This window comes from Bufo bufo, chromosome 1 (assembly GCF_905171765.1).
Source record: "Bufo bufo chromosome 1, aBufBuf1.1, whole genome shotgun sequence".
NCBI lineage: Eukaryota > Metazoa > Chordata > Amphibia > Anura > Bufonidae > Bufo > Bufo bufo.
Window position 1 is genome coordinate 333,842,235 of NC_053389.1, and position 18,573 is coordinate 333,860,807.

Sequence of the window (18,573 nt, forward strand, 5' to 3'; positions counted from 1 at the left end):
CTCCTTTTCTTCTCACTAATAGAGCTTTCATTTGGTGGTATTTCATTGCTGCTGACATTTTTACTTTTTTGTTATTAATCGAAATTTAACGATTTTTTTGCAAAAAAATGACATTTTTCACTTTCAGTTGTAAAATTTTGCAAAAAAAACGACATCCATATATAAATTTTGCTCTAAATTTATTGTTCTACATGTCTTTGATAAAAAAAAAATGTTTGGGTAAAAAAAAAAATGGTTTGGGTAAAAGTTATAGCGTTTACAAACTATGGTACAAAAATGTGAATTTCCGCTTTTTGAAGCAGCTCTGACTTTCTGAGCACCTGTCATGTTTCCTGAGGTTCTACAATGCCCAGACAGTACAAACACCCCACAAATGACCCCATTTCGGAAAGTACACACCCTAAGGTATTCGCTGATGGGCATAGTGAGTTCATAGAACTTATTATTTTTTGTCACAAGTTAGTGGAAAATGATGATTCTTTTTTTTTTCTTTTCTTACAAAGTCTCATATTCCACTAACTTGTGACAAAAAATAAAAACTTCTATGAACTCACTATGCCCATCACGAAATACCTTGGGGTCTCTTCTTTCCAAAATGGGGTCACTTGTGGGGTGGTTATACTGCCCTGGCATTCTAGGGGCCCAAATGTGTGGTAAGGAGTTTGAAATCAAATTCTGTAAAAAATGACCTGTGAAATCCGAAAGGTGCTCTTTGGAATATGGGCCCCTTTGCCCACCTAGGCTGCAAAAAAGTGTCACACATCTGGTATCTCCGTACTCAGGAGAAGTTGAGGAATGTGTTTTGGGGTGTCTTTTTACATATACCCATGCTGGGTGAGATAAATATCTTGGTCAAATGCCAACTTTGTATAAAAAAAAAAGGGAAAAGTTGTCTTTTGCCAAGATATTTCTCTCACCCAGCATGGGTATATGTAAAATGACACCCCAAAACACATTCCCCAACTTCTCCTGAGTACGGCGATACCAGATGTGTGACACTGTTTTGCAGCCTAGATGCGCAAAGGGGCCCAAATTCCTTTTAGGAGGGCATTTTTAGACATTTGGATACCAGACTTCTTCTCACGCTTTGGGGCCCCTAGAATGCCAGGGCAGTATAAATACCCCACATGTGACCCCATTTTGGAAAGAAGACACCCCAAGGTATTCAATGAGGGGCATGGCGAGTTCATAGAAATTTTTTTTTTTTGGCACAAGTTAGCGGAAATTGATATTTTTAATTTTTTTCTCACAAAGTCTCCCGTTCCGCTAACTTGGGACAAAAATTTCAATCTTTCATGGACTCAATATGCCCCTCACGGAATACCTGGGGGTGTCTTCTTTCCGAAATGGGGTCACATGTGGGGTATTTATACTGCCCTGGCATTCTAGGGGCCCTAAAGCGTGAGAAGAAGTCTGGAATATAAATGTCTAAAAAATTTTACGCATTTGGATTCCGTGAGGGGTATGGTGAGTTCATGTGAGATTTTATTTTTTGACACAAGTTAGTGGAATATGAGACTTTGTAAGAAAAAAAAATAATAATTCCGCTAACTTGGGCCAAAAAAATGTCTGAATGGAGCCTTACAGAGGGGTGATCAATGACAGGGGGGGTGATCAATGACAGGGGGGGGTGATCAATGACAGGGGGGGTGATCAGGGAGTCTATATGGGGTGATAACCACAGTCATTGATCATGCCCCTGTAAGGCTTCATTCAGACGTCCGGATGCGTTTTGCAGATCCGATCCATCTATCAGTGGATCCGTAAAAATCATGCGGACGTCTGAATGGAGCTTTACAGGGGGTTGATCAATGACAGGGGTGTAATCAATGACAGGGGGGTGATCAGGGAGTCTATATGGGGTGATAACCACAGTCATTGATCATGCCCCTGTAAGGCTTCATTCAGACGTCCGGATGCGTTTTGCGGATCCGATCCATCTATCAGTGCATCCGTAAAAATCATGCGGACATCTGAATGGAGCTTTACAGGGGGGTGATCAGGGAGTCTATATGGGGTGATCTCCACAGTCATTGATCATGCCCCTGTAAGGCTTCATTCAGACGTCCGGATGCGTTTTGCGGATCCGATCCATCTATCAGTGGATCCGTAAAAATCATGCGGACGTCTGAATGGAGCTTTACAGGGGGGTGATCAATGACAGGGGGGTAATCAGGGAGTCTATATGGGGTGATCACCACAGTCATTGATCACGCCCCTGTAAGGCTTCATTCAGACGTCCGGATGCGTTTTGCGGATCCGATCCATCTATCAGTGGATCCGTAAAAATCATGCGGACGTCTGAATGGAGCTTTACAGGGGGGTGATCAATGACAGGGGGGTGATCAATGACAGGGGGGTAATCAATGACAGGGGGGTAATCAATGACAGGGGGGTAATCAATGACAGGGGGGTAATCAATGACAGGGGGGTAATCAATGACAGGGGGGTAATCAATGACAGGGGGGTAATCAATGACAGGGGGGTAATCAATGACAGGGGGGTAATCAATGACAGGGGGGTAATCAATGACAGGGGGGTAATCAATGACAGGGGGGTAATCAATGACAGGGGGGTAATCAATGACAGGGGGGTAATCAATGACAGGGGGGTAATCAATGACAGGGGGGTAATCAATGACAGGGGGGTAATCAATGACAGGGGGGTAATCAATGACAGGGGGGTAATCAATGACAGGGGGGTAATCAATGACAGGGGGGTAATCAATGCCAGGGGGGTAATCAATGACAGGGGGGTAATCAATGACAGGGGGGTAATCAATGACAGGGGGGTAATCAATGACAGGGGGGTAATCAATGACAGGGGGGTAATCAATGACAGGGGGGTAATCAATGACAGGGGGGTAATCAATGACAGGGGGGTAATCAATGACAGGGGGGTAATCAATGACAGGGGGGTAATCAATGACAGGGGGGTAATCAATGACAGGGGGGTAATCAATGACAGGGGGGTAATCAATGACAGGGGGGTAATCAATGACAGGGGGGTAATCAATGACAGGGGGGTAATCAATGACAGGGGGGTAATCAATGACAGGGGGATAATCAATGACAGGGGGGTAATCAATGACAGGGGGGTAATCAATGACAGGGGGGTAATCAATGACAGGGGGGTAATCAATGACAGGGGGGTAATCAATGACAGGGGGGTAATCAATGACAGGGGGGTAATCAATGACAGGGGGGTAATCAATGACAGGGGGGTAATCAATGACAGGGGGGTAATCAATGACAGGGGGGTAATCAATGACAGGGGGGTAATCAATGACAGGGGGGTAATCAATGACAGGGGGGTAATCAATGACAGGGGGGTAATCAATGACAGGGGGGTAATCAATGACAGGGGGGTAATCAATGACAGGGGGGTAATCAATGACAGGGGGGTAATCAATGACAGGGGGGTAATCAATGACAGGGGGGTAATCAATGACAGGGGGGTAATCAATGACAGGGGGGTAATCAATGACAGGGGGGTAATCAATGACAGGGGGGTAATCAATGACAGGGGGGTAATCAATGACAGGGGGGTAATCAATGACAGGGGGGTAATCAATGACAGGGGGGTAATCAATGACAGGGGGGTAATCAATGACAGGGGGGTAATCAATGACAGGGGGGTAATCAATGACAGGGGGGTAATCAATGACAGGGGGGTAATCAATGACAGGGGGGTAATCAATGACAGGGGGGTAATCAATGACAGGGGGGTAATCAATGACAGGGGGGTAATCAATGACAGGGGGGTAATCAATGACAGGGGGGTAATCAATGACAGGGGGGTAATCAATGACAGGGGGGTAATCAATGACAGGGGGGTAATCAATGACAGGGGGGTAATCAATGACAGGGGGGTAATCAATGACAGGGGGGTAATCAATGACAGGGGGGTAATCAATGACAGGGGGGTAATCAATGACAGGGGGGTAATCAATGACAGGGGGGTAATCAATGACAGGGGGATAATCAATGACAGGGGGGTAATCAATGACAGGGGGGTAATCAATGACAGGGGGGTAATCAATGACAGGGGGGTAATCAATGACAGGGGGGTAATCAATGACAGGGGGGTAATCAATGACAGGGGGGTAATCAATGACAGGGGGGTAATCAATGACAGGGGGGGTGATCAGGGAGTCTATATGGGGTGATCAGGGGCTAATAAGGGGTTAATAAGTGACGGGGGGGGGGGGGGGGGGTGTAGTGTAGTGTAGTGTAGTGGTGCTTGGTGCTACTTTACTGAGCTACCTGTGTCCTCTGGTGGTCGATCCAAACAAAGGGGACCACCAGAGGACCAGGTAGCAGGTATATTAGACGCTGTTATCAAAACAGCGTCTAATATACCTGTTAGGGGTTAAAAAAAACACATCTCCAGCCTGCCAGCGAACGATCGCCGCTGGCAGGCTGGAGATCAACTCTCTTACCTTCCGTTCCTGTGAGCGCGCGCGCCTGTGTGTGCGCGCTCACAGGAAATCTCGCGTCTCGCGAGAGGACGCGCCGGCGCGTCCAGGAGGTGGTTAAAGGGTTTCTGTCACCCCGCAAAACTCTTTTTTTTTTTTTTTTTTGGATAGTTAGATTCCTCATAGTGCGATATAGCAGAATATAATGCTCTTACTTACTTTCATGCGGCCGATTCTTTAAAAAAAGGAACTTTTATAATATGTAAATGAGGGCTCTACCAGCAAGTAGGGCGTCTACTTGCTGGTAGCTGCTGCAGAAATCCACCCCCTCGCCGTGTTGATTGACAGGGCCAGCCGGGATCTCCTCCTCCGGCCCTGTCAGTAATTCAAAAATCGCGCGCCTCGCGTCATTCGGCGCAGGCGCTCTGAGATGAGGAGGCTCGTATCCTCAGCACTCCCTCAGTGCGCCTGCTCCGATGACATCACCGAAAGAGAAGACGTCATTGGCGCAGGCGCACTGAGGGAGTGCTGAGGATACGAGCCTCCTCATCTCAGAGAGCCTGCGCCGAATGACACGAGGCGCGCGATTTTTGAATTACCGACAGGGCCGGCCGGAGGAGGAGATCCCGGCTGGCCCTGTCAATCAACACGGCGAGGGGGCGGATTTCTGCAGCAGCTACCAGCAAGTAGACGCCCTACTTGCTGGTAGAGCCCTCATTTACATATTATAAAAGTTCGTTTTATAAAGAATCGGCCGCATGAAAGTAAGTAAGAGCATTATATTCTGCTATATCGCACTATGAGGAATCTAACTATCCAAAAAAAAAAAAAAAAAAGAGTTTTGCGGGGTGACAGAAACCCTTTAAGTTGTCTTAGCCAATCACATACAGTTTGCAAGACATGCATGTTCTATATAGAGTTTCCCTAGAGAGCCAAAACTCTACCTTCCAACATAATCTAGGAAAAATACTAGTCTAAGTGAACAGATACTGTTCACAATTCCATTACAGCGTATACAAGGTTATATCATGTAGATATGCAAGCTGACCCACCCCACAGGAGGAGAAAAGCAGTTGCAGACTCAAATGCTGTGGTCACAAGTATTTGTGATCACAGCATCTGAGAAGCCATTCGTTGTTGGTGGTAGCCTTGAGCCTTCTAAAGGCTCTGAGGCTACCACAACAATAGTTCCTATGGAGCCCTGCGTGTGACAAGTCTAAAGGAACGTATTGAATGCCCCATAGGCTGCAATGTTAATTCATTAGAGTCTATAGGACAAGAGATAACAATCGCATGTTCAAGTCCCCTAAGATAACTTAAAGGTGCTGCCAAGGATCAGAAAAACATGGATGCTTTCTTCCAGAAATAGCATCACACCTGTCCATGGGTTGTCTGTTATTACTGCTCAGATCCACTGAAAGTGAATGGGGGTGAAGTGCAATACCACACACAACCTGTGGACAGGAGTGGTGCTGTTTTTCTTGTTAAAAATAAAAAACCCCATTAAAAATAAAGTTAGTTTGCACTGCAGCATCCTACGGTCATGTGAATACACCCTAATTCAATAGATTCCAGGTCTAGCAGGCACACACAGCATTGTAATTTATTATAATGCTGTGTGATCCCTGTCAGACAACAGAGGTCAGAACAGGAAGTTACACTGCCACATGCAGCATGTTTCTAGCGCATACGATAATCAGGATAACATGTCTAACATATTGCAAAGCTTTTACTTCTTTGATCAACGTGCATGGAATTCTTAAAGTGCAGTAGTCCTTTCATAAAATGGGACATTCCTGAAGAGAGGGCTTAATCCCAGTGCTCAGCCTAGCATTTGTCCCTTCATTTCAGGTAGTCTCAAATACAGGTTTTATACTTTAGTCGAAGAGGGTGCAACAAAAATATTACCTCCATAGCATCTTGATCATTCTCCATAAGTTCTCCTTTCTTTTTATTGGACTCCATGTCATCCTTTTTAGTATTCACCACAGTAACTACCTTTGTTACTGTTGGTCCAGTTTTCTGTGATAAAACAAAAGGTACACAATAAATAAAATTTATGTAACCCTTTCTACCCCAGGCCAGTTTTCACCTTTCTGCCCAGTCCATTTTTTGCTAATAGGACAGGTGTCACAAAAAATTGTGATTTTTTTTTAGTGTCTCCATATTCTGAAAGCCATAGTTTTTATTTTTATTTTTTTGGGCGACGGTCTTATGTAGGGGCTAATTTATTCCGGTATGAGATGATTGATTGATTCTATTTTAGGGTGCATATGACTTTTTGACCACTTGGTATTGTACTTTTTGTGATGTAAGGTGACAAATTTTGTTACGGTGTTCACCTGAGGGGTTGATATTTTTATACAGCAGGTTCTTATGGACGCGGCGATACCCAATATGTATACTTTATTTACTGTATTTGTCGCCTTATAAGACGCACTTTTTCCCCCCAAAAGTGGGGGACCAGAATAGACATAATAGGCGAGCATGGCGGCATGACGTGAACAGGGGTGTGCCGCGCTCTCCAGCTATGCGCCCACCTCTCCTGCTTGTCCGTAGATCTGTGTCGCATGCGATGCCTAGACGGCAGCTTGCTTTTGTCTCTGCCCCGGCTGCTGTGCCGTGTGTCTGCTCCTAGCCCCGGGACATCTGCAGTTACGATCCTCCCAGGGCTCGCTCCAGCCTCCCCGAGCCACCTACATACACCCAGACCACACTCTTCTCTGGCAGGCTTCCCCATCTCCATGGGAACCTCCCAGGGATAAAGTGTAGTGTCGGATCGGAGATTTACAATTGCACAAACGCGATCATACACCTCGAACTAAGGGCCTATATATTTCTTATTATAGATTTCCTATCCCCAGTCAATCTCTAGTTCATCAAGGTATCCTATTTTAATATGACATATTATATGCATAGTGAGTACTGCAGATAAGCGATTACTGCTAGTTTAGCAAAGCAGCACTGCTAGGGGCTGCTGCATACACTTAATATGTGATGGCTGGTATAACTGGGGGCCCAAAGTAATAAGGTCAGATTCCCCCCATATCAAAGTCACCGACAGTATTTAAAGAAGACCTTTCACCGATTATTACACTATGAACTAAGTATACAGACATGTAGAGCGGCGCCCGGGGATCTCACTGCACTTATTATCCCCGGGCGCCGCTCCGTTCTCCTGCTATGCCCTCCGGTATCTCCGCTCACTAAGTTATAGTAGGCAGAGATTTCAGTCCCTAAGTTATGGTAGGAGGAGTCTGCCCTTGTTCTGCTCTAGCGCTGGCCAATCGCAGTGCAGAGCTCACAGCCTGTGAGCTCTGCAATGCGATTGGCCAGCACTACAGAAGAACAAGGGCAGACTCCGCCTACCATAACTTAGTGAGCGGAGATACCGGAGGGCATAGCGGGAGAACGGAGCGGCACCCGGGGATAATAGTAAGTGCAGTGAGATCCCCGGGCGCCGCTCTACATGTCTGTATACTTAGTTCATAGTGTAATAAATCGGTGAAAGGTCCTCTTTAAGTTTTATTCAATAACAGCATTTTTGAAACACTTTTTGATCACTTGCCCATTCACTTTTTGTGATGCAAGGTGACATTTTTTTTAATCTTTTTTACAGTGTTCATCTGAGGGATTAGGTCATGTGGTATTTTTATAGAGCAGGTTGTTACGAACGCAGGGATACCCAAAATGTCTACTTTTTTCATTTTATTTTTTCACAATAAAAGCATTAAAAATATATATTTTTTTGTTTTAGCGTCTCTATAGTCTGAGAGCCATAGTTTTTTTATTTTTATTATTTGGGCGATTGTCTAGGGGTTCTACCGTTTGTTCTGCCCGGGACCCCCACCGATCAGCTGTTTGAGAAGGCAGTGACGCTCCAGGCCTTCTCACTGTTTACCGCAGGCCCAGTCACGTCACGACTAGTATCAACTGGCCTGGGCGCTGCTAAGCTCTGTTCACTCCAGAGGATAGATCAGTTTAAATAAAACGGCAGCTAATTTTTTGCAGGATGATGTGAGATTGGTACTATTTTGGGGGGCATTCGCCTTTTTGATCGCTTGGTGTTGCACTTTGTGATTTAAGGTGACCAAAATAATTTTAATTTTTTTTGCATTATTTTTTTTTTTTTTTACGGTGTTCATCTGAGGGGTTAGGTCATGCGATATTTTTATAGAGCCGGTCGATACGGATGCGGTGATACCCAATATGTCTACTTTTCTTAGTCTCATTTTTTTCTATTTTTTATTTTATTTAGGGGGGGGGGGGGGACGCTTTTTTTTTTACTTGAAACACATTTTTTTTTGTAAAACTTCATTTTTTTTTAAACTTTATTTTTTGCCTCACTCTGGGACTTCAACGTTTGGGGGTCTGATCCCCTTTACAATGCATCACAATACTTCTGTATTGTGATGCATTGGCTGTAAGTGTATTACCAGTGTAATACACTTACAGCCATCCTGCCTGTGAGATCCAGTTGGCTGGATCCCACAGGCTAATGGAAGGCAGCCACAATTCTTAAGGAAGGCATTGTGCTGCCTTCCCTGCCATCAGGTCCCCATCACAGCTGCGGGACCCTCTGCACACATCGCATGTGCCGCGGTCAGCACTGACCACGGCACATCAAGGGTTATCAGTGACTGCCAGACCCCTGCTATCAGTGACTGCCGGACCCCTGCCGCTGAATGGGCGGGTGCAGGAACTGCGCCCACATAGTACTGCGCTGGGCAGCAAATCACGTCCCACTGCACCGTACTATTACGGACCTGGGCGGGAAGGGGTTAAAAAAAAGGTTCAACTTTAAAATCAAGCTCTTAAGACTAAAGTATCCCACCTATAAATTCCCCCAATATAATGCTAAGTGACCAGTGCAACCAGGAAAGCAGTATGGAAATCAAATATCCCACTGTAGAGAGGCTGCTGCAACATGGCAAAGTCCACTATGGCAGTACCTGTGCGCTCCAGTCATAGAAAGAGGCTGTCCTGCTGTTCTACATTAATGACAGATCATTAAAATCAAACATTCAGATGGGCTGAAAGGTCACTTCATTCTTTTAGGTACTGTCGCAACTTGTGGTTTTAAGATGTTTCTAGGAATACTACAAGTCTCTTGCTCCTATCTGCACCACTTTTATAGACTTATATGTTCAGAAGATACTTTACAAACACTGAAATGTATTGTCAGGCTTTTGTAAAGCATCACATGTGGTCTTGTTCTAAACACTCAGAAGACAATTAGTGGTGCCCACCTTTTCACTTCCACCTTTCACACTGCCCATGTTAAACTTCTTTACTTCTTCTTTGACCTCTTCCATGTAGGCATCCAGAGGATCCAACTCCTCATCCTCCTCTTCCAGGACTTCCTTCTCTCCCTCAGTTGGTTCATCTTCGTCATCTGAGATAGACAATTTTTTTTTTCTTATTTTGTCTAAACAAATACAATCATTGCTCAAAATATGAAAGACTATTAGAAATAGTGACCTACCATCATCATCTTCTAAACTCCATTTCTTCCCTTGTCGCATTTCTTCTGCTTCTCTTCTCAGTTCTCCAATACTTTCCACAAGCCTCTTACGCTGCTCTTCTCGCCATTTTTCTACTCTCTCTTTACGTTTCCTCATTTCCTCTTCCAGCTTATTCTGATCAAAATTCTAAACATATAAAAAAAAAATATTGAAGAGTCCACATTAGCAGGTGCACATTAGTCAGGAGAGTCCACATAAAAATACCCAATTACCACCTACTTACCAGGAAGTATACCACACGGGTCGTGTGCTTTTCAGATGCTCTAACACAGCAAGACTGATACGGAAAAGAGGCCATTTGCCCCATCTACATGGACGCAAGGACCTATTTCTAAGGATCTATAGTGCAGAGCATCAGGGAATTATTTACCAAGATTTCTAACTATTTCAAGCTAGCCCAATTAAATTAAATTACACATTCAGTTTGGCCCAATCATCAATATACCTTTGCCTCAAGAGGGTAGTTGATGACACCTTTTAATATATATACAGTACAAAATAAATACAACTATACAGTATTTTTCTCTTATTAAAGGGGTATTCTGCAGTTTTCACACCAGCACCTGGATTTGAATACTTTTGCAACTTCATGTAATTAAACATTATCACTACTGCGTGTATCTGTACAGCGCCACCTGCTGTTTGCTGCTTGTAATTTCTCTGTCCTGCTCACTGAGAAAGCAGCACATGATGTCTGATTTCATGCTTTCCATGATTCACTGGATAACCCCTTAAGGAGGGAATGTAATGTCCATACTGATGTGAATGTAGCATTAGCTGTGCTCAAGCCTAGTTTTCTAAGTTCAGTGGTCTGTTTCAGGTTTCCATTTACCTGAAAGCAATTCCTATTGTAGCTATAAAAGCACATATACTCACACTGACATCCTTTTCCTTATCCTCTTCCTTCTCATCCTTTTTCTTTTCCTTGATTACCTCTGAAAGGTCTGTTTTTTCTTGTGATTTTGACCTGGAAAAATGTAATTGAAAAATAGTAACATAAAAATGGAAGCTAAAAAAAAAAAAAAAAAAAAGTCTCATGATAACAGAGCCATGTCTATATGCAGAGCTGCCATCATACAATACTACTCCTAGGCGTGGCATCTAATGAAGTGTAGATACTTCACCCAGTAAAGCAGGGTACACTGAGGGCATTGCTGGACTGAAAGGTTCTCTTCTGCACAATACAACATGGCGTTTGGTCTGGAGAACTATTCCTAGAAGCTTTTCACAGCCAAATTCCCCATGTTAAAGACCGTGGAGCAGGATGGCATCTGTTGGCCCTGCTAGGTAACCCGTCCGAATGGTTCTCAGGGCATACGACACTGTGCTGTGTGTTATACCAACATGACACCAATAACAACTACCCAATCCTTTATGTGGCTTATTTGGCTCTATACAAATGGGGCAATTACCTCAAGTTCTCCATGATTTAAAAGATGATCTTAAAAGTGGATGGTTCCAACTTGACACCCTTTCTAAGTCAGGTGCCGCGGTGACGAGCTGGTATTGCAGGGGCAATGCTGTGATCCGGTAACACGACATGCAGTGAATGGGTCACACCACATAGACGGCCAACATCAATAAGTGACCCGTACGGGACAGGACGAAGCACAAAAACACTCAGGTCTCTACAAACAGGAGACGCTTCTGTTACAGCCGGGCTAGTGCAGCGATGGCTAACCTCCGGTACTCCAGCTGTGGTGAAACTACGACTCCCAGCATGCTCAATTCATTTCTATGGACTTCTGGGAACAGCCAAGCCGAGTGTACATCTTGAGAGTCGTAGTTTTACCACAGCTGGCGTGCCGGAGGTTAGCCATCTCAGGAGTAGGGTGTAGAATGGGTCACAATATGCAGCATAAACAAGTACCCCCAGAGGGACAAGACTCCCTAAATACAAGCACTATGGAAATACACAGCATCACTGGATGTTCTCTATTCCAGCGCTGGTGACTACTTTCTACTTCACCATGCTGGGGCTCCGCACTCCCATGTGCTGAAGACTGGCCCGCACGAATAGACTGTATATGGCAGCACTGATCGAGTTGGCAATGTAAAGGTTAACCATCACCTCTTGCAAGTCCTATTAAAGGGTTTCTACCACCACATTTTGACCTAATTAGCTGTCAGACACTAGCGATCTGCTAGTGTCTGATCTACCTAACCATGCTATTGTAATGCCTTTCTCTGCAGCGGTTACCCTAAAAAACATAGTTTTATTGGTATGCAAATGAGCCTCTAGGTGCTATGGGGGAGTCTTTTCAGCACCCTCTGCTCTAGATTGACAGACTACTTCTCTGCATCTCGGCCGAATTCTCGCGCCTGCGCCGCGTGCTTCTGTATTCGGCGCAGGCGCAGTGACTGTCTCCCTGCGCCGGCATCTTGCCTGCGCCGATTACGGCACAGGGAGCAGTCCAACAGTCACTGCGCTGAATACAGAAGCACACAGCGCAGGCGCGAGTAGGCTGTCAATCTAGAGCAGAGGGGAGGGCTGGAGTGCGCTGGGCGGCAGAAATGGTGAGTGGATGGAGCCTCTAGGTGCTGAAAAGACGCCCCCATAGCACCTAGAGGCTCATTAGCATAGCAATAAAACTACGTTTTTTTAGGGTAACCGCTGCACAGAAAGGGATTACAATAGCATGGTTAGGTACAGCAGACACTAGCAGATCGCTAGTGTCTGACAGCTAATTAGGTCAAAATGTGGTGGTAGAAACCCTTTAAGTATAGTAATACAAGTGAAAAACACCTAACTCCGCGCACCCGCAAACCAGCCATGGAAGGCATTGAGCAGACTCCTCAAAATCAGCCTCCCATTAACTTCAATGAGAAAAGATTATTTTTATTTTTTTAACACGTGGAAAAAAGAGAGAGTGCCCCATCACGTGGCAGAAGAAGCGCTCAATGTCCCATTGAAATGAATAGAAAGCTAGAAAAAAACAGCACCAAATAAGTCCATGCGTTTTAAGTGCATTTTCGGCAATTTTTGGTGCAGATCTGCTTCAAAAACCTCAAGCAATTCAGCTGGTAATGAAGTAAACACCCATGGGTAAAAAAAAAAGCTACTTTTTCAGGCGTCTTCTTTTTTAATCAGTCGTGTGAACTGGCCCTTACTGTGCCAACCACAAATCTCGGATGCAGACCCATTCACTTCAATGGGGCCGCAAAAGATGCAGACAGCACTCCGTGTGTTGTCCACATCCGTTGCTCCGTTCCGTGGCCCCACGAAAAAAATATAACATGTCCTATTCTTGTCCGCGCTTTGCGGACAAGAATAGGCATTTATATTTTTGCGGATCCGCGATTTGCGGAGAGCCAAACACACCACGGTCGTGTGCATGAAGCCTTAACAGTACTCCCCAATAGTGCAATCTTACAGTGCAACCAATTAGTCCAATTGGTGCAACCCCAGAGGGTCCATTACCAACAGTACTCAGTTACTATTAATGCTCCTGTAGAGCATATATATTTTTGTATTTTTTTCTACTCGGCTCACCTCCAGAGGGCTTAGATGCCATTTTTGATATTTATATTAACTTTGTGTCACCTTTTTATAATTCTTGTGCAACTGTTACTTGTATTTCATTTTTGTCATCTTTGTTTTAAAATTTTGCACCAATGTATCGATGCGCCTGTGTTTCAGGTGTGCGCTGCTGATGTGACGTCAGGGGTTTTTGAGTGATGGGTCGGTTGAACCCTCCTCCTTATGACGCTATAGGTCAGCGCACACACGATTCCCAGAGTGGATCAAACAGCCGGAGGAAGCGGTCATACCGCGAAACGGCCGTCGCTGTTAACTGATACTCCATGCGAGTCTGCCATCACCAATAAAGAAGCGTGAACACGGATGGTGAGTGCGATACATCTTTTCAATTTTGTTCTATTGACTTGAATGGCACCACGGAACGTAATTTGCAGGCAATAATAGGACATGTTCTCTCTTTCAACGGATCGGAAATATGGAAACGGAATGCAGAGTACATTCCGTTTTTTTTGCGGAACCATTGAAATGAATAGTTCCGTATACGGAACGCAAAAAACAGCCCGCAAACGAAAAAAATAAACGGTCGTGTGAAAGAGACCTTAATCAGAGCCACACAAAGCAAATATACACAGGGGAGAAAGGGAGCTACAAGGTAAAAATGGGTTGTTACCTTTTTTCTCCCTTTTTAGTTTTGCTAGGGCTGCCAGAACGTGATCGTCTACCGCGGTTTTTGCTGGTGGATCGCCTTCGCTCCCTGCTGCGTGATCTTCTCCTCTCCCGGCTCCGCTCTCTTTCTCTGCTTGGACGACGTCTATCACGAGAAGAGAATTTATATTAATAGTTCATTCTGTGTTAAGGGTAGAAAATAGAGATGAGTGGACCCGAACGTTCTTACTGGAGTCTGGTTCGGGGTTCAGGTGATTTTATTATTTTCCGTTATAACACGGTTATAGCATTCTGAAGACAGAAGGCAAAAGAATATGGCAATTTAGGGGTAAAACAACTCGCCTCATCGCGCTGCCACAGTGTCTTCTATCTTCTTTCAGCAGGACCTGCGATGACGTCACCACGCGGAGAGTGCCGTGACATCATCACAGGTCCTTTTGCCGGTCCTGCTGAAAGAAGATAGAAGACACTCCTGCACGCGAACAAATAGATGAGGGGTTTGTTTTTTAGCCCCTAAATTGCCATATTCTTTTACATTCTGTGTTAAGAATGCTATTATTTTGCGCTATAACCATGCTATAACGGAAAATAATAACATGAAGTTCAAGTCCCCATTGACTGCAATGGGGTTTGGGATCAGGGGTCAAGTTCGGGTCCCGAACCCGAACTTTGACCTGAAGTTCGGCCGAACCTGGTGAACCTGAACTTCCACAGGTCCGGTCATCCCTAATAGATAACTAACAACCATCCAAACCACTTACAATGGACGCTTCCTGTCTCTGGAGCGCGATCTTCTGCGATCCCTGCTACGTGACCTCTCTCTCCTTCTATCGCGGTCCCGGCTCCTTGATCGACGGTCTTCTCTTTTAGTCCTCTTGTCAGGCGGTGAGTGACTTTTGGACCTGCTTCCGGAGCGACCGCGTGATGACGACCGCTTTCTGTAATGTCTAAGCAAAGAAAACCATACCAGATGAAACCTGTAAGTACACACTGGAAGACAGGCCCAGTTCACACCAGCAATTTACAGCACTAACAGGTACAAAACTTTCCCTCCACTCACAATCACTGATGGAAACCACTGACCAAACACTGAAGTGGAAACCGGACTAAGTTTGATATACACCTATGTAAACTATGTTACTGTCCTTTCTAGCAAGTAGGCAGATATTTTCAGTTTTTAACCCAATTTTGAAGTTAAAATGCAGTTTTCTTTGGAAAGAGAAAGGTAAAATCTGGTTGGTTGCTCCGGGCAACATAGGCTACTTTCACACTGGCGTTCGATGCGGATCCGTCTTGTATCTGCACAGACGGACCCGCACCGATAATGCAAACGCTTGTATCTGTTAATAACGGATCAGTTTGCATTATTCATTCAAAAAAAAGTCGAAGTCAAAACGGATCCGTCTTGACTTACATTGAAAGTCAATGGGAGGCGGATCAGTTTTCAGTTGCACCATATTGTGTCAGTGAAAACGGATCCGTCCCCATTGACTTACATTGTAAGTCAGGACGGATCAGTTTGGCTCAGTTTCATCAGACGGACATCAAAATGCTGTAAGCAGCGTTTTGGTGTTCGCCTCCAGAGCAGAATGGAGACGGAACGGAGGCAAACTGATGCATTCTGAGCGGATCCTTATCCATTCAGAATGCATTAGGGCAAAACTGATCCGTTTTGGACCACTTGTGAGAGCCCATGACTGATCTCACAAGTGGACCCAGAAACGCCAGTGTGAATGCAGCCTAAGCCAGTCTTCCTTTACAGCAGTTTTGATAACTCTCCCCTATGTTTGTATGTTCTCATCCTGCACTGATCCCGGGTTGCAGGATGTTTTTATACTCCAGAGCTGCATTCTGCTGGCTGCTCCCAGAAAAGACTCCAGGAAACTATTTGGTTGCAATGGCAGTCGGAAGGCTCCCAGGCCTGCCATAGTAAAGCCTTCCCATACACTGAGGGGAGCAATTCCAGTCTATGGTAGAAGTGATCTAACGATCGCAAGTCGACCAAAAAAAAAAAAAAAAGTTGGAAAAACATTTAGACAATGTTACAGAAATAAAAACTCAAATACTCCCATTCCACACTTTTAGGGTACTTTCACACTAGCGTTTTTCTTTTCCGGCGCTGAGTTCCGTCCTAGGGGCTCAAATCCGGAAAAGAACTGATCAGTTTTATCCCCATGCATTCTGAATGGAGAGTCAGTCCTTCAGGATGCATCAGGATGTCTTCAGTTCAGTCTTTTTGACTGATCAGGCTTTTCAGAAAAACGTAGCATGCAGTATTTTTACCTCCGGCCAAAAAGCCTGAACACTTTGACTGAACGCCGGATCAGGCCTTTTTCCCATTGACTTGCATTAACGCCGGATCTGGCACTGTGTGTTCAGTCAAAACGGATCCGGCTTTTGCATGTTAAACCCAAAAAATTTGAAAAAAAAGTTAAAGTCCATAAATGGCGGATCCGTTTTTTCCAATGCATTTTTTCATTGTGATCAAAATCCTGATCAGGATTCAAATGTAATCCGTTTTCACACGTTTTTCCGGATCCGGCGGGCAGTTCCGGTGTCGGAATTGAACGCCGGATTAAAACAACGATAGTGTGAAAGTAGCCTAACACATATAAAAAAATAAAATACACACACCATCAGTGGTATGACCAAATCCAAAAATGACTACTATAAAATATTATATATTTTTCCTATACGGCAAAGCAAAAATCTGGAACACTTGCCTGAATGCCGGATCAGCATTATTTTCCATTGAAATGTATTAATGCCGTATCCGGTACCAAGTGATCCGGAAAAACCAGATCTGGTTTCCCGGTCTGCACATGCTCAGACCTTTAAAAATGTGAAAATAATAAATACAGGATCTGTTTTTCCAGATGACACCAGAGAGATGGATCCGGTATTCCAATGCATTAAGGGCTCTTTCACACTTACGTTGTTCTTGTCTTCCGGCATAGAGTTCCGTCGTCGGGGCTTTATGCCGGAAGAATCCTGATCAGGATTATCCTAATGCATTCTGAATGGAGAGAAATCCGTTCAGGATGCATCAGGATGTCTTCAGTTCCGGAACGGAACGTTTTTTGGCCGGAGAAAATACCGCAACATGCTGCGCTTTTTGCCCCAGCCAAAAATCCTAAACACTTGCCGCAAGGCCGGATACGGAATTAATGCCCATTGAAAGGTATTAATCCGGATCCGGCCTTAAGCTAAACGTCGTTTCCGCGCATTGCCGGATCCGACGTTTAGCTTTTTCTGAATGGTTACCATGGCTACCAGGACGCTAAAGTCCTGTTTGCCATGGTAAAGTGTAGTGCGGAGCGGGGGAGCAGTATACTTACCGTCCATGCGCTCCCGGGGCGCTTCAGAGTGACGTCAGGGCGTCCCACGCGCATGGATGACGTGCCATGTGATCACGTCACCCATGCGCATGGGGCGCCCTGACGTCATTCTGGAGCACCCCAGGAGCCGCACGGACGGTAAGTATACTGCTCCCCCGCTCCCCACTACTACTATGGCAACCAGGACTTTAATAGCGTCCTGGCTGCCATAGTAACACTGAACGCATTTTGAAGACGGATCCGTCTTCAAATGCTTTCAGTTCACTTGCGGTGTTACGGATCCGGCGGGCACCTCCGGCAAATGGAGTACACGCCGGATCCGGACAACGCAAGTGTGAAAGAGGTCTTATAAGCCGGACCCAAAAACAAATGCAATCCGTTTGCATACGGATTTTCGGATCCGGCAGGCAGTTCCAGCAATGAATCCTCCAAGTCCCCTTAGTCCAATGCTCCTTGGTGTCTGTACCGATGTCAGCCAGCACCGGTTTACTGGCAATGGTCCCCATGTGGGGTGAACGGTCACGTGTGAGATGTTGGGGTTACTATACAGCACAGCTGTTCTATACAGGAGCACTCTGCGACCAGGGATAACCTGGACTATGGGCCTCACCGGGCACAGATACCTCCATACTGCGCAGCAGCGCGACCGACACAGCTCAGCACGTCCGCGGCGCACACAGTCCGCTCAGCTCCATAGCACTCACCTGGACTCCCTGCCCATGGCGTTGCAGGCCTCTACACCACGTCCAAGTCTCTACCTCCCGCCTCTCCGTCGTCAAACGGCAGTGATGGCGTTGCTCCTGGTAGGTGTGATGTCACCGGAAGGGGCGGGGTCTCGTCATCTAAAGGGCGGGGCCTCACAAGGGCAGGAGAAACTTAAACTTCAGAGAAAAGCGGGATGTTGTGGTTAGTCTGTGCATGGGAAGATGGAGTTCTGTGCGGTTTAGTTTATGTTGGTGCCTGAAGAGAGGAGAGTGATATTATTTGCATGGGATGTATGTTGGAGGGGCTGAAGGGATATCCGTGCTGATATTTACATGGGACTGTATGTTGGAGGGGCTGAAGGGAGATCCATGATGTTGTTTACATGGGATTGTATGTTAGAGGGGCTGAAGGGAGATCCGTGATGTTATTTGCATGGGACTG

General features: G+C 45.4%; 1 protein-coding gene across 1 annotated transcript in view; it reads right to left on the reverse strand.

Moving 5' to 3' along the window:
- DDX46 (DEAD-box helicase 46) overlaps positions 1–18,263 on the reverse strand; it is an 83,257-nt gene extending 64,994 nt beyond the window's left edge. Inside the window, exons 1-7 of the mRNA XM_040442308.1 lie at positions 18,132–18,263; positions 14,851–15,036; positions 14,094–14,234; positions 10,819–10,909; positions 9,903–10,068; positions 9,667–9,812; positions 6,326–6,439 (exon numbers count right to left, since the gene is read on the reverse strand). Of these exons, the coding sequence (XP_040298242.1) occupies positions 6,326–6,439; positions 9,667–9,812; positions 9,903–10,068; positions 10,819–10,909; positions 14,094–14,234; positions 14,851–15,036; positions 18,132–18,148 (861 nt within the window). The 5' untranslated portion in view covers positions 18,149–18,263. The remainder of the gene's footprint in view (positions 1–6,325; positions 6,440–9,666; positions 9,813–9,902; positions 10,069–10,818; positions 10,910–14,093; positions 14,235–14,850; positions 15,037–18,131) is intronic.
- Positions 18,264–18,573: the final 310 nt, after the last annotated feature.